At 52.3% G+C, this 15354-nt stretch overlaps 5 protein-coding genes across 5 annotated transcripts; 3 read left to right on the forward strand and 2 right to left on the reverse strand.

Moving 5' to 3' along the window:
* Positions 1 to 1257: 1257 nt before the first annotated feature.
* On the forward strand, positions 1258 to 2499 carry GCG54_00013761 (putative protein lysine methyltransferase SET6; the record flags this gene model as incomplete). The annotated part of the gene is made up of 1 exon (XM_045413609.1): positions 1258 to 2499. One exon carries the CDS (start codon positions 1258 to 1260, stop codon positions 2497 to 2499), a length of 1242 nt encoding a protein of 413 aa, XP_045269680.1.
* A 96-nt stretch (positions 2500 to 2595) lies between these two features.
* Positions 2596 to 7089, reverse strand: GCG54_00013762 (Pantothenate transporter liz1; the record flags this gene model as incomplete). The annotated part of the gene is made up of 8 exons (XM_045413610.1): positions 2596 to 3661; positions 3807 to 4023; positions 4082 to 4711; positions 5350 to 5494; positions 5546 to 5895; positions 5969 to 6321; positions 6380 to 6667; positions 6728 to 7089. The coding sequence occupies 8 exons, from the start codon at positions 7087 to 7089 to the stop codon at positions 2596 to 2598; spliced, it is 3411 nt and encodes a 1136-aa protein (XP_045269681.1).
* An 812-nt stretch (positions 7090 to 7901) lies between these two features.
* On the forward strand, positions 7902 to 10831 carry GCG54_00013763 (uncharacterized protein; the record flags this gene model as incomplete). The annotated part of the gene is made up of 6 exons (XM_045413611.1): positions 7902 to 8199; positions 8268 to 8959; positions 9011 to 9213; positions 9351 to 9749; positions 9798 to 10120; positions 10176 to 10831. 6 exons carry the CDS (start codon positions 7902 to 7904, stop codon positions 10829 to 10831), a joined length of 2571 nt encoding a protein of 856 aa, XP_045269682.1.
* Positions 10832 to 10912: 81 nt separating this feature from the next.
* GCG54_00013764 (Unsaturated glucuronyl hydrolase) lies at positions 10913 to 12507 on the reverse strand (the record flags this gene model as incomplete). Its single annotated transcript, XM_045413612.1, has 2 exons — positions 10913 to 12199; positions 12250 to 12507. 2 exons carry the CDS (start codon positions 12505 to 12507, stop codon positions 10913 to 10915), a joined length of 1545 nt encoding a protein of 514 aa, XP_045269683.1.
* Positions 12508 to 14240: 1733 nt separating this feature from the next.
* GCG54_00013765 (uncharacterized protein) lies at positions 14241 to 15332 on the forward strand (the record flags this gene model as incomplete). The annotated part of the gene is made up of 1 exon (XM_045413613.1): positions 14241 to 15332. The coding sequence occupies one exon, from the start codon at positions 14241 to 14243 to the stop codon at positions 15330 to 15332; it is 1092 nt and encodes a 363-aa protein (XP_045269684.1).
* Between the last annotated feature and the right edge of the window lie 22 nt (positions 15333 to 15354).

Genomic DNA, 15354 nt, shown 5'->3' on the forward strand with positions numbered 1-15354 from the left:
ATGTTTGGTGAAACTCCGCTAACCTAAAAACTCCGCTGTCCCCATTTGTAATCGAGCACCTCAAGCAACGAATGGCTCCAAGAAAACACCGAAATACAGCGCTGTCCCCACGAAAATCGCAATTCTTGCCAGCAGCTTGGATATCAGATGATGAACTTGGGCAGGTCGTTGGAGTAGACCTTCGTGTATTACTTCATGCTATTTATCTTTCTACGCTGCCAGGAGCTTTCCTTTCCATGTTGAACGACACGCAGAGCTTAGGAGTAAAAGAATTATTTCCTCGACTCATGTTCGTCGATGAGCTCTGAAAGATTGAGGCATATGGCGATGTCCAGTAGCAACTATGATGGATGCTCATGGACTAGATCTATGAACATGTGATCGGTCGCAAGCATGTGATTGGCCAGGGGTTCCCTGACCAATTGTGCGAAGCCTTTTTGTCACTCTTCACCACAAACCGCGTCCTGGAGTCGAGTCTGTCTTTTCAAATTGACCAATCAAAGGCCCTCCGTCTCATTAAACAAAAATTTTCTGTATTAATCGTTGTTCAGCAGCGTCATTCACCTTGACGGGTTGAGGCTGAAACCTTGATTCAAAACATAGTTCATCCGAAGTTTAAATGTTTTAACCTGCATGTCTCTGTCGTTCTCGGATTTCTCGCCGCCAGAACTCGACATTCAATGTCGTGTTCGACTTTTACAGCACCATGCGTGGGCGGCTATCTGTGTCCTTCACCGCTTGTTGAGACCTTGCCCCCGAAGAGTCTGGACCATTGAACAAGTCGTTAACCCCGAAACACGACAGATTTTTTTTCCAATCCGCAAGCAGCACCCAGCTCGCTTATCGGAATTGCTTCACGCTAGTCCAGAGTCAGCTTTTCCAATCTCAGGGTCCGGGTCCACCCACGAGATTTAAAAACCCACCGCCACCTACTTCATCGCTTTCTCCGTTCCCTTTACCCCTCCAATACAAATTGCCCATACCTCAAATCACCTCTTCTGCAGCATGGCATTCTTTCAATTTATTTCCAGCAGCAGTATACGTGCCTCCAGGAGTTGAAAACACTTCACACTCGCTTTGCATTGCTATCTTGCATCATCAGTGCTACCAAGATTGACCACAGAGACTCAATTTTCCCGGTTGCGGACGCCTGTTGACCCCGCGTATCACCACATTGCTCAGATCGTGTGCATTGATATCACCACATTCACCCGCGACTAACGTGCATTCATTCGCTGTGGAAATCACAAATTCAACATGGCTGCTTCACTCACGGCTAACCTACAATCGCTCACTGTGACCGCTATCGACAGCGACAACATGTCTCAATCGACGACTAACCACATCATCGACCTCCTCGAAAGCGATACCGCCGCATCACTGACGAGCTATCCAGCATCAAGCGCCTCGAGACCCTCCACCGCCTCCTCAGCTCCCTCCGACGATCTCTCGAAAGCACAACTCCCGGGAGCACCCATCTCGCCCCTTTTCGAAGTACGCGACACACCCACAGCCGGTCGTGCCGTATTCGCCACCCAAGATATCGGAGCCAACACTCTCCTCTGGCGTGCAGAGGACCTCACAGTCTTCGCCCTCCTCCGCGAGTACAAGCGCGAGGTCTGCGGACAGTGCTTTGCGTACGACTACGGCCGAGACCTGCGCATTCGGGATCAGGTCGTTGGCTTCGCCTTCTGCTCGGAGGAATGCCAGAAGAAGTGGCACCAGGAAACTGGTGAGCTTGGCATCCAGGCATGGACTGAGGTCGAGAAGCTGGTTAAGAAGAGGAGTAAAGAGGATAATGAACTGGTTGACATTGGTTTACCCCGACCGCAAGCAAATGAAATTGCAGAGGCCTGGGAGGAGACAAAGGCACAGGCGGAACTTGTCCGGGCGTCAAGAATGGCGGAGTTGGGTGGCGAGGGTTTGAAGATCACAAAGCAACACCGCAAAGCTGTTCAAAAGGCGCTCCAGCAACCAATCCAGCCGGACGTCATGAGCTTTTGCGTCAGCGGTCTCGTCGCCCGGTACAACCACCCAGACAAGTGGGAGCATGTGCTGTCACTCGCTGTGGATTCAACGCCGTACAGTAATGCAGACAACTTGAAGGCGTTCACTCGCACTTATCTGCATCTGCTCGCCATTCTTCCTCTCCGACTTCTTTCCCTCGCCACCCCGGAGACTTTCCACCAACTCATTTCGCACGACAGCCATAACTCATTCGGTATCCGCTCGTTGGAAGACGAGGGGTCTGAGTTCTTTGGTTATGGTTGCTGGCCATCGGCTAGTTACTTCAACCACTCCTGCGACCCGAACATTGTGAAGAGGAGGGAAGAAAGGGTATGGGAGTTCAGAGCTGCAAAGGACATTGCGAGTGGAGAGGATATTAATATCACCTATCTGGGCGGCGAAGAGAAGGACATGCCAAGGGATGCAAGGATGGCGATCCTGAGGAAGAATTGGGGATTCGATTGTGGATGTAAGAGGTGTCAGGAGGCATGATAACATATATTAAATTCCACTAATAATACACGTCTTCTTTACACAATAAAATCGTCGCTTCCGTTCCGAAAGCCTTGTGGTCTAATGCGTTCCACATCACACATCAACCGCAATGACCTCTCCATTGGACACAGGATTACTCCCAATGCGGACAAGAGGTACATCTATCCAACGCTGCTGCAGTCCTTTCCCGGTCAGGCCGCGTCCGCCATTCGCCTCTGTAGAAATTGCAAATATTGACTCGACTAGAATGAACTCAGATCCAGCCTCGATACCTCCAATAACGCTGTGAGATGCAACTGGGATCATTGTTCGCTGCGACGCCAAGTTTGTGTTAGAATCTGGCTTAAGGGGTAAACAGTCTGATGTTCTTCCATCCCCATTAAGATCTCTCGTGGCCACTCCGCTCGCGCCAGCGGAAGATAAAATCAGCACTGAGCTCTTCTTTTGAACGATTCCCTCAGTCACGCCCAGTGTAGCGTCATTTGAGATGGTATCGGTGACAGGAAGCGGCATGCCATCGGCCGTTTTACGACTGAAGATAGCGAACCCGCCCTCGACCGTATGCAGTGTCTTCAATTTTTCGCTGGCTTTGATCCGGTGGATTCGCACGTGCCAGTCTGGCCAACGGGTCGTCGGCGGAATCAGTGTCGTGTCGACAATGACCGCACGATCGCCCCAGGGATACCAGACAGCGCTCGCCACTTGCACCTTTTCTGAGCCCGAGGAACTTTTGATATGAGCTGTTGAAAATCTCACGTCATCAGACTTCCACTTGACTGCCCAGGTCTCGCCTCCATCCTTGCTAAGAGCCAGGGCATTGTCAGGCGCAATTTGTTGAATGAGGGGGCCTGTCGGCACAGAGAAGGCGAAAGCCGAGGAGTAAGCAAATTTGCAATACTTTGCCTGATTTGCTTTCATTGGCCATGCGACGAATTGGCCCGGCGAGAGGAGGAAGTGGTGGTTGCTGCTGGGGTGGTTGCAGAGAATCTGTTCTGGAGCCCGAACGACAGTCACTGAGTCCGAAGGCGCCGATTCAGAGAAGAATGACTCGTCTTCAGTCCAGAATGAGTCGTTCTCGCTGAGTCCAACGGCAACGAGGGTCTTCAGGCACCAGTAGGGGGACTGCGGTGAGTTGTAATCCTCACACATGAACATGTTCCTGACTCTGATGTCAGTGCCTGCTACGGACACATCCCATCCATCCACAACTAAAGGAAATTTGATGCCGAGGTTAAGGCTCGTCATCATGAAGACGCCAATGACTGGAACAGCCCTAAAGTAGAAGAAAACGGGTGAAAGCTTACGGGTACAGCCATCCAATATTCAGAGTTCCATCTGGGTAGAAGATATCGTCGGAGTTCTCAGCCCACCAGCGAAGATGTCTCATCAAGAACCCTTTCACGGCGCCGGGTGTGTTCAGAGGTGCTGGCAAGTCGTCTACTTGGGCCAGAGCCACGGCTGCGAAGTAGCCACCGCAGGCAAACCTGTAAGTCAGGGATCGACCGAAGGGGATAGCGGCACCTTCAGATAGTTAGACGCGACCTGTCATTCTTCTAAACATGGAAATTGCAATACTGACCATCAGCGTCGAAATATCTCCAAAACGTAGCTCCAAAGTCTCTAGCACGCTGACAATAGATCGCACTTCGCTTAGGGTCTAGATCTGCAGCAAAACGTGAGTAAAGCAGTTGGCTGAACTGGATGGCAAAACTGCCAGAGTAGTAGTCCGCCTGGCGGCCAATTCCAATGGCGTCACGTCTCCCTGTCTTTCCGAACTGCTCAAACTCATCGTGGGCGTGTTCGGCGGTCTGCCAAGGTCCATCGGCTGACCATCCATCCATACGATAGAAGGTATCCAAAAGCTCCAGGTCCGAGTTCAACTCGTCTCGGACGTCCTCGAATGGGACACCGCAGACTTTGCTAAGCGCCAGGTTACCAAATACTCGGAACCAGCGCCAGTTATTCTTAGGCATCTCCATTCCATTAAGGGTACGAAGCCAGTTCGTGACATTCTGTTTGGCTTGATCGCTTAGTGGAGCGAAGATTCTCTCAGGGGCGGAGAGCAAGGCAAATGAGATGATCTCGGCCTCAACCATGCGTTGGTCCATATCGTTGATCTTTCCCCAGTACTCTGGATGTTCTGGATCAGTCCCGGCAACGAAGCCGTCGATCCACGGCTGGACCACTTCATTGATAGAGTTTGCCAACTCTGGATCCGATGTTGATTCAGCCCCAAGAAGAAGAGCCCCTACCGCCCACAGTGGTCTTGCAAACCCTTCAAGCTGGGCCGCTGTCTCGTCAAAGTGCGTTGCCGTTGAGACCGGGACCCGGATTCGGGCTTTGGATGGAGAGAAGTGGGGTATCAGCGGCCGGAGAAGCGCAAGCGTGGCACGGATTAGGTCCGATCGGGTCCGGAAAGGGTTGTCTGAGAAGCCTGGTAGGGGTGGCATTTTGGATGAGTTTGGAATAGCATGAATTGTTCAGGATGGCGAAAAGAGCCGCAATTGTTTATTGCAACCTTGCTAGGTCTTATTTCTTCCTGCCAGAGGGGATGGATAATGAGTTCCACAAATCAAATCGGGCGTCGGGCGAATGACCGGGTGATTCTTCGGCGTTTGTGTGATCTGCCGGATGCCTTTCTTATGTTGGTTGCCGGCATACGGTGTAATGGCAGCCTAACGATCTGTGGGTCACCAACTGAATTGAGCAACAAGTTCTAAAAATCATTTGTTCATCGTTCCTTGATGTGAACAGTTGCCTAGGGTAACTAATCCACGTGCTTGACATTAGCGCCTTTAAGGTTCTCTTCGTCAAGATCCAGCTGTTTCTGCCTCTTCTCTTGCTTACGATATAGGAAGAAACCAGTCGTGAGAGAAGCCCAACATCCTAGAATGAAGAAAAAGTTGACAATGTATCCCTTTTTCCACCGAGGAGCCTCTACCACTGGAAACACGACAAGGGGGTAAAAGCTCGAGATCGCGAAACCGAGCGTCTGATACTTCTTATTAGCTTTTGCGAATTTTTGTGAGTACAAGATACTTACTAGCATGCTTCCTGTGCAGAATGCGCGTGCCTCGGCCGAATCCTTGAGCCAGTAGTTCACGGTTGGTACCAAGATAGGCGTAACGGCTGCACTGACACCGAAGAGATAGTAAGACACAAAGTGCAGACCATGTGGCACAAACCAAACCATTTGCACAATGTTCGCAAACATGAAAATGGCCATGACGATGTGGAAGATGACCCATGTGGGATAAACCATGCACAGAGATGTAGCCAACACTGCCGCAACGACTGAAACCCCCTGCGCTCCCGTAGGGATAGTGTTGATCTGTGGCACTGTGTAAATGCCCCATTTATCTGCTTGATCTTTGAGCCAAAGAGCCATCTGGCCTGTGTGAGGAGTGCGTCAGAAAATGCCCCGTGAGATATATCGTGCCACAAAACGGAGAATGGGGTTGCTAACCATGAGGGTACGCTCCTGACAGGAATAACACATAGGCCAGCACGCCAATGTACCAGTGCCAGTGACCGAAGACGCGCTTGAACATCTGCATGCTGATTTTCTTCGGCTCTTCGATACCTTCTTCTCTCATTCTTCGTTGGCCAATTTCGTGTTCTTCCTGGGTAAGCCACCATGGCTTGCCGCTGGTGGGCATACCGGGGAAAATGAAGTAGCCAGCAATCCCGATGGGAAGACTGATACAGCCGTCGATGATGAAAAGCCAGCGCCATCCTGCCATACCATGGACCCCGTTTAAGTTCTTGTAAGCTGCCGCTTGGAGGTATCCACCAAACATCACGCCAATGTTATTTGATCTGGTAAGTATCAGTAAGAAGCGGGAAGATAAGGGGTTGTCTATTCGTGTTAACTTACACGTACCACAAGCCCGCGCGCTTGAACAGTTCCTCAGGCTTATACCATGAAGATAAGATAAACAGAGAACCTGATGCAACTGGGGTCTCGAGTACGCCGAGTAGGAACCTGGTGCCGTAGATCTGATGAGCGGTTTGAAGCTTGCATTGAGCAAATGTCAAAACGCTCCACAGAACCTCCATCGTTGGCAGAAAGTATCGGGAATATTTGGGTCGGGAAAGTAGTAGCATTGCAGGAACTTGGCAGATGATATAGCCAATGTTGTAGAATGTTTGGAACATGGAGTACCTGCACACATCTTGTTAGCTGCCGTCAATCGATTAGTTGCGGGTCGATGCAGTGGCTCACTCATTTCCAAAAAGCTTCAACTCTTCTTTCATGCCTGAGACGTAGGCAGAGTTGATGTTGGAAGAATCCAGCCACTTCAGGAAGAAGGCCAGTGATGTGAACGTGAGTAGGAAAGCATCAAGTTTCCGCAGAAACTTCTTCTCCTGTTTTGAGAGATGTGAAGGGTACCAATCGAACATGTAAAGCCACGCGATCCAAAGAGAGCGCTTCTGCGCTTGGTTTTCAGTCTGGCCGGCCTCCTCCATCACTGTCGACGCGGCAACGGCTGGGACCGCCGCATCCTTTGCCACATGATCTTCCGTCGTCACATGTTGATGTTGAAAAGTCTCCTCCGAGATTGTGGTTGGTGCCGCTGTAGCCATTGTCGACTTCGCCTGAATCATCTGTGAACAAGGAAAAGTCTCCGCGGAGGACTCAGAGGATCCGAAGCCGTGGTTCTGGAGCCGACGCCAAAAAACTGGAGATGCAACTCCACGCCGTCCTCGTATCTTTTTATGATCTTTTTATGTGAACGAGCCGTCGATACGACGTTCATCTGATCTACGCTACCCCAGGCAAAGCCACAATTCTCCTCCCACACGAACTCCAGTCGGGCGGCAGTGAGCGGTTCGCGTGGCGCCGGGCATCGGGCAAAAGCTCACCGGGGTGCTTATTCGACATGACCCCTGTCGTCTCTCCAGTTTCTCCGCACCAACCTCGTTCCACGAAACTGCCCACTGTTTGCTATCACCCCGGTCTCACGAAGCCGAGAATGCGGGGAAAGCTCCGTTCTGGTCTCGCTCTCCGTCTGAGGGGGAAGAGCGAAGAAACCAAGGGGCGAGATCACCTCGTGAGGCTAGCCCCCTCGGCGTTCGAAGTCCCTCGGCGATTTGCAACCGAACGATGAAGGGCCCCCGGTTCCCCCACAAGCGCCCCCAAATTCCCACCTCATAAACGCGGAAAACCCTCTTTGCCCACATCCTGCATCGTCGCGTCGCACGATTCCCTGGCCGACGATTCTCACGCAAAACCGACGGGAAGACACGGACACGCTGCACTTGCGCCCGGTGTGCGCCCGTCCTCGCTTGTGCTTCTCGTTACGGCCGATCATCACTCGCGACCCCTCAGCCCGGCCACCCGTGCCGCCGGCCACTGCCGTCTGCCAACCCGCTGCCCGGCGATCCTCTTCGAGGCCATGGAGCTGGCCACGTCGGCATCCGCAACGCAGCAACCCAACGATGGGTCCTCCGAGAACGACATCCCATCGTGCCAGGGTTGTCGGCGCCGGAAGCTCCGCTGCTCGCGCGACCAGCCGACATGTTCTCACTGCAAGCGATTGGGTACGTCGGACTCATGCGGCCGGAGGGCTCCGCCGATGTCTCACCTGTGGACTTTAGATGCTAATTGGCTAGATTCACCTTGTGTTTATGACCTGAAGAAGAACAAGCCTGGAATTAAGCCTGGAGCGGTTGAGAGTTTGAACCGAAGAGTAGGTGCGTAGCTAAGCTGTCATACGATGATGTCACGTACCAAACACGCGGATGAACTAATGATTGCTTAGAGGTATTGGAGAATGCTCTGCTGAACAAGTCAGAGCAAGGAGTGCAATTTTCGACCTCGAGCGGAAGTGGAGAGTCGAGCAGCGGGCCTACGGAGTCTCAGAATGTTGTCGGCATTTTGTCTTTGCTGGCTCGTGAGTTGCATAAGCTCAATTCCAAGACTAAAGTAGGCTCTCAAGCAGGCAGTCCCGATGGCATTGGCGACCATGCCGTGCTGTCCCCCACAACCTCCAGTTCGTCCCGAAGGTACACGGTTGATGGGCTGGAGATAGTGTCTCACCCTCACAACCAGCCCCGGAAAAGAAGACGCGTTGACAGCTGCGGCAATCCCAATATCGATCTCGCGTTTCCCCTTGAAGATCTCGAAAATATCACCACAAGTTTGCCGTCACCAGAGCTCCTAGAAGATATCATCAATATTCACTTCAACATCATTCAGCCATGGATTCCAATACTGCATGAGACACAATTTCGCCGACGGGTTCACGATTCAGAACAACTTCCACGATTGGTCGTGGTCCTGCACGCGATGGTGGTTGGTGCTCTTCGATTCGTTGACAACCCCGAGACCCGCCTCTCGGCGCAAGAAGTTGAGCGCCGCACTTCAAGGTCCAGGAGCATCGTGGTACTCAACGCAATGGACCATCTTTCAGTGGAGAACCTTCAGGCACTTATCATAATTGCTTTCTGTGATGTGAGTTTTCTTACAAGGAACAAGTGGACTTTTGTTAACGTTCAATATCAGATCGGTAACGGCGATGCATCCAAGGCATGGTCAATCGTGGGGTCCTTGACAAGAACAGTCGAGTACTTGCAGTTGAGCATCGAGTCGGACCATCGCGAAAAAGAGCCTCTGTTGAAGCCATTACCTTCGATAGAACCACCGCAAAACTGGACCGAGGAGGAAGAAAGACGCAGAGTCTTTTGGAATATCTTCAACTTGGACAGGTAAACATTCTGCATTCATAAGTTGTTGACTTGGAAGCTAACTACTAGCTCAGGTTTTGTTCTGTCACAACAGGGTACGCACTCATGTTTTAATATTCGATACTAGCAGCAATCGTGGGTGTCTAACGTCCTTGCAGGTGGAACACGAGCTTGACCTCCGACGATGTCCACCGCAGACTGCCTGCAGACGGAGGCCTTTGGCACAAGGAAGAATCGGTGATTACCCCGTATTTTGGCATTTGGGATCGGTCGGCTGCAAAGATTGGCAACTCCATCGCTTTCTTGCCAGCGCACTATCCAAGCCCGGAGCAGACAGCCGATGCCCCGCCGCAAACACCAGTGTCTGCGAACCCAAACAAAGGGCCTAACACTGTCGATATGACTACTGTTGGCGCCTTTGCTTACTGTATTGAGGCAACCGAGTCTTTGAGCCGAGTGACGACCTACTTCCTCCAGCAAAAGATCAACTTTCAGGACCGTCAAGAAGTTAGCAGCTGGCTTACACGGTTCAAGGAGTTGGATCTTCGTCTAGTTCAGTAAGTTTCACTGCTCAGCACATATATAACCATGCTAATATTCACTAGTTGGAAGATGTTTCTGCCTCAGAAATGGAAGGACTCCAACATCTCTAGACAACCAGCGCTTATCAACATGGATCCTAACTTGACCTTGGCGCACGTCACCCACAACACATCAATGATCCTACTTCACCAGCGCATAGCGTATCCAGAGTCTCGTTGGTCGAACATTGTGAAGCTGCCTAGCTTTTGCAGTGCGGAAACTTGCCAAATTGCTGCAGTTGAGACTGCAACTATCACTCAGAAATACCTCAAATACACACCCGAGAACAGTCCGGCAACCAGCCAGTTCGCGTTCTGCGTTTTCATCAGTGCAAGGGTCCTGCTGGGTAAGTGCACAGCCGGGGAGAGAGTGTTTATGATTCACTATCTAACAAGTTGTAGTGCATTGGCGTTATTATGATGCGGACCTTGTCCCAGAATTCTGGCTGCTCGTGGAAGGACTGGAGGAAATGGCCAAGCGTTGGGTCGGCCTGATTCTTCGAGAGAAGCATGCTTTATGTCTTGCCGGCAAGTATGCTGCTCAACTACGGGATCTTCATCACAAGTGCGAGACGGACTCCCAGTTCACAGTAGATGTTCTAGGCTACTCCAGTGGTATCAGCGGCCAAGGTTGCAGTCCATCTGCCCAGACGCCAGGATTCAGCCATCATCAGGGAAATGCGCTCTTCTCACAACCATCTAAGGCGGCTCAGCCCCCTTCATCGAGCCCCTTGGCACCTCGTCAAACGTCCACTGCAGCGCAACCGAGACCGCCCCCAGTCTATCCGACTCAGCCGTCACCAAACCAGCTTCGCCAAGGGTCCATGATTGGACCAATGGGTTCTCCGCTTAACATCACTGGATTCACTCCTCGTGACTCGGATGCTCCCGACGAGCTTTCCGCCATCTCGCACATGCTGATGGATCAGAGATTCATGGAGATGGATAGAATCATCAGTTTCGATGACATGATGTTTACGGCGCAAACTGCAAACCCAGGGCAGTCCGGTATGTCAGTAAGTGGTTGGAATCAAGTAGATAACTCGCGATTGGAGTGATTTGTTCAATGGTGGGAAGTATTGACGGTGGTAGGAAGTCTATTTGAGATACCCGAGTTTGCCCTGTCTATAAATGCATAGTTAAACTAGTCCCATCTTCAACAATCTGTTGCCAAATTCAATAAGGTAGTAATCGCCATAGACCAACCCGTGGTCCCAGTATCGCTTATGATCGCGGGCATTGTGGTTCGCCGTCGCATTCTTCAGAATGGCCTCAAAGGTCTTGCCCTCTTCCGTATCAATGGTCGTGATACTGCCGTTTTCCAAAACAAACTTGGCCTTTTCAGCGGCCAGCGAGAAGTCGAGGGTATCCTTAATAATGAGAATAGCCATGTCTCGCCATTGCACACTCTCCTCGTTGAGGCCTTGGCCTGCCAGAGCTTGAGAGAGAACAAGCATGCCGTTGGCAGCAATCACGCCGGCCGAAGAGTCTCTCAGGGGATTGGCCTCATCTTCAATGGGTGCATCGAAATCCCAGAGGGGGACGTAGCGGCCCTTTGTGCGGTTCTCTCCTTCAACGGGAAACTCAACCGACTTTGGCGAAGTCTCAAGGCGGAAGATGAAGTACTCAGCCAATCCAAGAGCAACGTCCAGGAATTCCTTGTCGCCAGTCCACAAGAAAGTCTGGGCATACCCGAGGATGGCCCATGCCTGCCCTCTCGCCCAAGTGGATTCGGCCTTGTATCCCTGGCCGGTGCGTCTCTCCTTGATCTCGCCGTTCTTGGGATTGAAATTGATAACATGAATGGTACTGTAGAATGGGCCAGTAACAAGGCCTCTGGGATCCTTTTCCGTTCGCAAGTTCGACTTGATCAGCGTTTTCGCATGCTTGGTCGCCGCGTCCCACAAATAGGTTTCACCTGTGTGCGATGCTGCGTAGTACAACAGGTCGAGGTTGCACATTGAGTCGATGATAACCAGAAAGTCGTCAGTCAAACTTGTGATGGTAACACCATGTTGAGTCAGAGCGTCCCACGACCGCATCGCTCCAACGGTGTCGTTGTACCGGGTGTAAAGAGCTTTCGCTGCAGTGATGATGGAGTTCAAAGCTTGCTTGTCTTGTGCAACCTCCCATCTCACTCTCATTGATGGCTGAATCATGAAAGACATGTCGTGGGTGTCTGTTCGCTTTGCCGTCTCGTGAAGCGGTTCTGACCATGCCGCGCCAAGTGACCAAAGTTCTGAGAGCAAGGCAGCCTTCTCGGTGCCACCTGGCATCGTTTGAGGAAACTTGACTAGTCTTTCGATGAGGGAGTAGATGCTCCCTGGGAAGAAACCGCATGTCCAGAAGGACGCCTCTCGTAGGTGGTATTTCCCCGCTTCGGGGCCAGTCTGGAGCACATACTCGGGGTATGCTGTGGGTGGATTCTAGATACCATGAGCACTTCGTCAACATCCCTCGACTTCGTGATGCCTACATTGTTGACCAGAGAACTCGCTGCTGTTTTAAAAATCTTGGCCGTAACGTTTTCTTCGAACAGGCCATTCAGCTGTTCTTTGGTTGACTTGGACCGAGACATCTTGATTCTAGAAGCGGTCCGGCCTCCGGTCTCAGATACGCTAGTGTCGCTATCAGCGTTCAGTTCCGTGGTACTGTCAGACTCGGCGTAAGCAGCGCCCTTGCCATGAGACAGGCGGTCTGCAGGGGTCTGGTCGATGATTGTACCAGGGGCCATGTTGTTGACGATATGGGTTTGGTGGAAAACTGCGCTTCTCAAATGAACTGGTCACTTACGGCAATCGTCTTGATGTGAGATCGCGAGATCCCGGGCTAGCCTTTTAAGTCGAGTGTGTCGAAGAGCGGGCCAAGGCTCAGCGTAATGTTGTTGCGGGAAGAGTTGGCAATGGACGGATTCCCCGGCCTGTCATTCGGGACAAGATGTCGTACGAAACCTTCTTTCTTCTGGAACGACGCAGTTTGCCTGATTTCTCGGTCGAAACATCGGGCAAAACATCTTACTGGAGCGGGAATCGGGTGGTGTTGTGTCGGCCCTGCGGGGTTGACCGCCCGGGCGATCCCCCGATGCCCGATGTCGACATCTAGAAGAGCGCGACTCAATTCTTCTCTCACTCACCTGAGGTGATCGTATTCATGACTGCACGCAAATGATTGGATGAGAGAGACTTATACAACCTTGAAACAACTTCTTCTCTGTTCAGATAAACATCAAGTGTCCCGAGCGTCAAGCGACATGGATGTTGACGATGCTTAGCCATCGGCATGCGCGTTTCTCGAACGTGCAATCGTCTGCATACCCACGATCAAGGCATTCCATGAGAGACCCGAATCGACAGAGAACCCGTGCCTCATAGTCCTGTCATTGTTTTCTCAGGTCCTGTATTGGGTGGAGGTATCGATACCACGCACGATAGCCCAATCGTGGCGCGTTCAATACTTCATCCGCGGCTGCTTTTCCCCACATCGAGACTCTCTCCAATATCCGCGTTCCTCAAATGTGCCATCAACAACAATTGTGTTCTTGGAGATGCTACGAGTCAGCCACAATTTGTGTTGCATGCAGCCAAGCCGAGTATCCGGAAACACGTACACATGCGGAGCTTGGCTTCCGTTGGCTGACGCCGCATTGCTATGATTGCTACCAAGGTACCAAGTGTTTCCCGGGCACGCGACCAGTTTCCCGATCCAACCAGAAGCTCCTCGAGTCTTATCTTTTGAACCACCCGATCGGACTCAGACGTGAAGCCGTCCGAGTGATAACGGTGCTACCAGGGCCCTGGTTGAACCCTTCTGCTTCGGGTTGGCAAATCCGGTTCCCCTGATGCACACGTTTGGCCTTGGCAACTCGTGCATCATCCCCACGCTGCGGCATAGGGCTGAAGAACGGTTCATCCGATGCAACACAGCTGAAGACTTTGAAAACTTCGAGGCGCGATGAGGCTTGACTCGCGCTCGTTTCTTATCGGGTCAGCCATGAGCGCTCCACTGGATTACGAAAAGCTTATCAGCTTCTCATTTCATTAATCCCGCTCGACGTCACAAATGTGACCAAGACAAGCCGGGGAAATTGGGACCCCACAAAGTGGATGTTACGCGACGTCGCGACACCATCGCCAACGAACGCCAACACTCGCATTCGAGTCCGGTACCTTGGCGACCCCAGTATCTACTAGACTCAGCGCGGTAAGCGAACAGGAGGGACCATGATTCCCTGAATTGAGTGAAGCCGAAATTCGGGGTCGCCTTCGTCCAATCGACGCCTGCATTTTCCTAACGTGACAACGGCCCGGCCGCCGTTGAAAATGGGGGTTCCTCCCGCTCCCTCCCGTCCCCTTCCGTTCCGTTCTTTACCTCTGCCGGCATCGTTCTCTCAGACTGGTCTCCAAGTTTTGGCAAGGCGCAGCTACCCTCAAGAACACTAGCTCGACAACGCCATCACCGCAAGCAAAGATGAAGGCCTCTGTCAACCCCATCGTTGCCTCCCTCGGGCTGGCCCTCGCCCGTGGCGTTGCGGCCGTTCCTTCGGTCTATGCCAGCAACCACACCGTTGGCCCCGAGCTGAAGACCTGGCCTGCCGAGGCGGCGAAGTCCCTCAACGCGATGATTGCCGCCAACGCCAACCAGAGCAACTATGCCGTATTCGATATGGACAACACCAGCTACCGCTTCGATCTTGAGGAGTCGCTGCTGCCGTTCCTCGAGAGCAAAGGTGTCATCACTCGCGAGGCCATGGATCCCTCGCTGAAGCTGATCCCCTTCAAGGACACGGCCAACTACACGGAGACGATCTACAGCTACTACCTCCGCTTGTGCGACGTTGACGACATGTTGTGCTACCCCTTTGCGGCCCAGATCTTCAGCGGCATTCCTCTCGGCGAGCTCAAGGGCTACGTGGACGAGCTCATGGCACTCAACACCACCATCTCGACCACCTACTACGAGGGCGATGTCATTACCCCCACCGAGGTGACTCCTCCCAAGATCTTCACCGGCCAGGTCGAGCTCTACAACAAGCTGATGAACAATGGCATTGACGTCTACGTCATCACCGCTGCCGCCGAGGAGCTCGTCCGCATGGTTGCCTCCGACCCCAAGTACGGCTACAACGTCAAGCCCGAGAATGTTATCGGTGTCACTCTCGTCATGAAGAACCTGACCTCTGGCGAGCTCACGACTTCCCGCAAGCAGATCACTGAGGGCACCTACGATCAGGAGGCAAACCTTGGTCTGGTCATGACCCCCTACCTGTGGACTCCTGCGACATGGATGACGGGCAAGTGGGCTGCCATTCTCACTTACATTGACGAGTGGAAGAAGCCCATTCTCGCCGGCGGTGATACCCCTGATAGCGATGGCCCCATGATCTTCCAGGGCGTTGACGTCTCCAAGGGCGGCATCCACCTTTGGATCAACCGCAAGGATAGTGCTATGGAGGAGATGAACGGCATGATCGAGGAGTACACGGCTGAGCAGACGAAGTTGGGCCTCCCCGTTACTGCCGACAAGAACTGGGTCATCGTCAAGCCGGATGATATTCTGTGAATCGGAGTTTCTGATTAGGATA

Source organism: Colletotrichum gloeosporioides (genome assembly GCF_011800055.1).
Source record: "Colletotrichum gloeosporioides strain Lc1 chromosome Unknown consensus_11, whole genome shotgun sequence".
NCBI lineage: Eukaryota > Fungi > Ascomycota > Sordariomycetes > Glomerellales > Glomerellaceae > Colletotrichum > Colletotrichum gloeosporioides.